At 36.1% G+C, this 4806-nt stretch overlaps 1 protein-coding gene across 2 annotated transcripts; it reads left to right on the top strand.

Moving 5' to 3' along the window:
- The first annotated feature begins 435 nt into the window (after window positions 1-435).
- On the top strand, window positions 436-2960 carry LOC127120576 (vesicle-associated protein 2-1). 2 transcript variants are annotated; one of them, XM_051051048.1, is made up of 7 exons: window positions 436-825; window positions 947-1017; window positions 1115-1196; window positions 1719-1834; window positions 1936-2064; window positions 2418-2486; window positions 2624-2960. In XM_051051048.1, exons 1-7 carry the CDS (start codon window positions 774-776, stop codon window positions 2756-2758), a joined length of 654 nt encoding a protein of 217 aa, XP_050907005.1. In that variant the 5' UTR covers window positions 436-773; the 3' UTR covers window positions 2759-2960. The 2 variants fall into 2 exon arrangements, with proteins under 2 accessions (XP_050907005.1, XP_050907004.1); XM_051051047.1 differs by having other exon boundaries at window positions 2412-2486.
- Window positions 2961-4806: the final 1846 nt, after the last annotated feature.

The following is a 4806-nucleotide window of genomic DNA, read 5'->3' as shown; positions in this document are numbered from 1 at the left end:
TATGAGGACATTTTGAAAAAAATTTTAAGGAGATTGAAGAAAAATGGAAGGAGATGGTAAGAAGATGTGTGAAAAATAATGAGAAGGGATGTTGTATTTATAGAGGTACAAAAAAAACAATAGCCATATACACTAATGTATGTAGGCAATGCATGCGCCAATTACATTGGTTTGTGGTACATGCAATAACCACTAGGCATGGTGTCATAATGCAACAAACATTGCATGCGTCATTCGGTATTTCGGTATTACACGTATACATTTTTTTTAAAAATGATTATATTAATAATTAATTTAAAAATGTTGTTATTTTAATATTATTTTTGAAAATAATTATTTAAAAAAAATGTAGAATTGAATATTGTTTGTTGGTAGATAATTAAAAAGGTGAAAATACAGATATAAAGGACAGGTGTAGGAAATCAATAATAAGATGTGACAAGTGAGAGGCATGAGGGAGTGTGGCCCCAACCCCAATACAAAACACACTCACTCTCACACGTACAAAACACAGAAAAAACAGTCTTTAGAGTCGTGTCTACAAAGGACACTCATTCACTCCGTTTGGTTCAGAGTCCAGACCGGAACCTATCCAGGTGCCGAATTAATCGCGTTATTTTCTATTGCATTGGTACTCCCTTTTTCCTCGTTACACCGCACATAATCACCATTTCTTCTTCTTCCTCTCCACCCTTCTTTTCCGCTGCCATGTTCATTCTCTCTCTCTAATCCTAATTCATTCCCCATTCCACCTCAACACAATCCTCTTCGTCATGACTGCAACTTCTCTCATCACTATTACTCCCGACGAGCTCAGGTTTCAATGTATGTATGTTCTTCTTTTTTAGGGATCAATTCTTAATAGTCCTGTCATCACGATTATATCGATTCATTTCCTTTCTTTTTCATTAATGATCTTGCAATCTTATGGTGTTTATGTAAACAGTTGAGCTGGAAAAGCAAACATTTTGTGATCTTAAAGTCTCCAATAACACACAGGACTATGTTGCTTTCAAGGTAATCTTTTACATTCGCGTTTGCTTCTTGATGCTAGATGTGTTTTTCATTCTTAACATTATTCTCATTGCATTTCATTCTATATGGTGTTTGCTAGGTCAAAACAACTTCCCCTAAGAAGTATTTTGTACGCCCAAACACAGGTGTTATACATCCCTGGGATTCATGTATCATCAGAGGTACATTGCAGGCTCATTTATTACTATAGTTCTTTGATTAATATCAACTACTTTTCTTTTGTGGGTATTTTCTGTCTTTACACGACCCGACCTGTAATTCGGGGTTTGGCCTAGAAATAAGTCAAATATGACCAAGTTTTGTTTCAATCAGAGTCTATGTAGCATTGACACATCTGAAAACATGTGTCAGACACCAACAGTGTTGGTGTCATCTCTGTGTTTGTGTCTCTGTTTCATAGATCAGGATTCGAACTCGGGTATTTCTAATTGATTTGATTGTCAATGAGGCTCGTTAACTTGAAAATAAATTTGTATTCCTCACATCACCGAGTACTAGAAAAAAAGTTATCATTATATCTGGCCATGTGATATACTATTTTCAAAAGGTATTTTCCAAGTGATCTTATTTTCGTCAAACTCGAAATCAATCAGATATGTGCACTTTTTCTGAACTCGGAGTTCTTTTGCATTCTCTAGTATTATTAGCATCTGTCTTATTGTCCAATTTTTATACTTGTACAGTCACTCTCCAAGCTCAACATGAATACCCTCCGGACATGCAATGTAAAGACAAGTTTCTCTTACAGAGTACAAAAGTGAGTCCAAATACTGATGTTGATGATCTTCCTCAAGATACGGTAAGAAAGTAACTGTCCTCAACATTGTCCTTTAAACTGTATCAGTTATATAAGCTGAAAAGAAGAAAAAAGATCATGAATACTGTTATTTTTGGTTGCAGTTTACTAAGGATAGCGGTAATTCAATAGAGGACTTGAAACTAAGAGTCTCATATATCTCTCCCACCTCACCCGAAGGAGGATCTGAAGATGATGCGAAGAATTCCACACAAAAACTTGATTCATCTTCTGTGAGTGTCTTCTTTTCCTCCGTCTTTTGTGCAATTCAGTTTGAAGTTTCATTTTCATTCTCGAATGACAAGGAAATAAAAAATAGTTGCTTGAGTTCTGTCTTTGAGTGATCATCTCTAAAGCTTTACCGAATATCACAAGTTTTTCGGTTTGTTGTTGATGATTTTATAGATTATATTATATAATGGCCGTCTCCGCTTGGGAATCCTGCTTAACACAGCATTCTTTTGCTTTGAAATCTCTTCTTTAATCGCATAAATTTCCTGATCATCGGACTTATTTTAACGTCCAGTTATGTAGTTTACTTTAGCCGGTAATGCTGAAATTGAATTTCCTTTCCTTGAAGAGTCAGGCTGTACAGGCCCTGAAGGAAGAAAGAGAGACCATTCTCAGACAAACGCGGCAGCTTCAACAGGAACTGGTAATTGTGCTACAAAGTGATTAGTTGAACTTGAAATTAACATTGAATAAAAGGCCTTCTGTTTTCATATTGGATCATGCAGTTAAGAGCTATTACAAACTAATATCACTAATCCATTGGTTGTCTTGAATCTGTAGGACATGCTGAAAAGGCGAAGAAACCAAAGAGGCGATCCTGGCTTTTCCTTCACATTCGCCCTTTTTGTTGGTCTCCTTGGATTTTTGCTTGGCTTTCTTTTGAAAATTTTATCCTCTTCACCATCTACAGAATAATTCAAACTGTTCAAAACCTTTGCATGCATGCAGACTTTAGGCTTTGTTTACTGTAAAAGTGTAAAGTTCTATATTCTTTTAAATGAGAGATTTTTTCAATTTCCTTCTTACATTGTAGCTTAACAATAGCTTCTGAAGAGACTGCTGCATTATTTTTGTCAGAGCTTGAGATAAATTTTATGTACACTTTTTAAATTGCTCATGTTTCTCTGTAAATTTTATGTTGTTAATTTGTGAAGCAGGTAAAAAGAATATCAGATCACTACAAAGATTAAGTGTTTGTTGATGTTAATGCATATAAATCTATATAGTTAAAGAAATGTATTTCACTTAATTTTCTATTAAAATACTTTTATGAAATTCATATTTACTTCCACTTAGGTATATCCAGAGGTTGTAACATGCCAACCGACCGATGATGTTCAATCTTCATTTCTCATGCCACCCGGCCTGTGATGTTCAATCTTCATTTGCTGGCTCCCCGACATCCTTTTTCATTCCTAATCACCAATAGTTTTTTTTTTCTTTGTCGAACCAGGGTGGAAGGTAAAGTGACTCTTGTGGACTTCCTCCAAAATCATTCTCACATCCTTTGATTATACAAGAGGACCCCGTCCAATGATCAGATGAAACCTGGATGGTTCTCTTTGGCTAGTAACCCCGCCTAATTAGTTCCCGTAATTCACCTGAAATGCTTAAATTGCTAAGCAATACTCCCGTCGCTGTCCAAGTGTAAGGTTTCTAAACTTCTCCAGAAGGGTCATGCTCGAGATCATCAATTATGGCGTATGCATCTCTTTTCTACCGAGAGCATCCACTACTTTGTTAGCCTTACCATGATGATACTTTAACTCAAAATCATAGTCCTTCAAGAACTCCATCCATCTATGTTTTCTTATATTTAACTCCTTACTTCAATATCTTATGATCATTAAACATTTCAAAGCGAACGTCATAAAGGCGGTGTTGCCGCATCTTGAGAGCAATGACAATCACCGCCGATTCAAGATCATGAGTTGGATACTTCTCCCCACGAGTCCTCAACTGACGAGAATCATAGGCCACCACTTCACCATCCTGCATTAATTACACATCCTAAGCCTTCTTAGATGCATCACAAAACACTTTATATGATTGGGTAGGATCTAGAATGATTAAAACTGAGGCGGTAGTCAACTTCCTTTTCAACTTCTGAAAACTCTTCTCATATTTGGAATCTCCTTTCTGGTGAGTCTAGTCAAAGGTAGATCCAACTTAGAAAACCCCATAATGAACCTCTAGTAGTAGTACCCTGTTAAGCCCAAAAATCTCCTGACCTCCAAGGCATTCTTAGGCATTTCCCAATTAATCACGACTTCCACTTTGGAAGGGTCCACAGATATACCTCCTTGCGAAATAACATGCCCAAAGATGTGTGAGAATAGATCAAAATGTCGTGTGAGAATATATCAATTCATTGGTTGGACGAGAATAGATTGCAAACTTTGGCATAAAGAAGCTTCTCCCTCAAGATTGATAGTGCAATTCTTAAGTGTTCTTCATGCTTTTATGATGTGTGAGAATATATCAAAATATCGTCTATGAAGATTACAACAAACTGGTCTAGGTAAGGTTGGAATATCTGGTTCATATAATTCATTGGTTGGACGAGAAAATGGATACAAAAAGGTCTAGAATTAGGGTGGGGGTGGGGGGTTGTTTGATTATACCCCTATTCCCTTAAGACAATTTGAAAAAAGTTTTAGGTTCCATAAACAAAATCAGAGATTTTAAGAAACACGTAAGCAAAACATAAAAACACAAGAGTTTTGAAGCATCTCAATGAATCAAGCCACATGAAATGCTACATAAGGTTACCATGAGATTGGTTGTTTTTAGTGCAAGTCACTTACAAGTCAATCAAAACCGATTTAGCCGAAGCGATTTAAAAACACATTACTTAGGTGCTCTTATCAAAATATAATTGGCTTCATGATGATTCCATAAGATTGATGCACCGCATACCTAAGCTTATACATTAAATCACTATAAACACAATCTAACCTATA

Source organism: Lathyrus oleraceus, chromosome 2, assembly GCF_024323335.1.
Source record: "Lathyrus oleraceus cultivar Zhongwan6 chromosome 2, CAAS_Psat_ZW6_1.0, whole genome shotgun sequence".
Lineage (NCBI taxonomy): Eukaryota > Viridiplantae > Streptophyta > Magnoliopsida > Fabales > Fabaceae > Lathyrus > Lathyrus oleraceus.
This window is presented reverse-complemented; position numbering and strand designations above follow the sequence as displayed.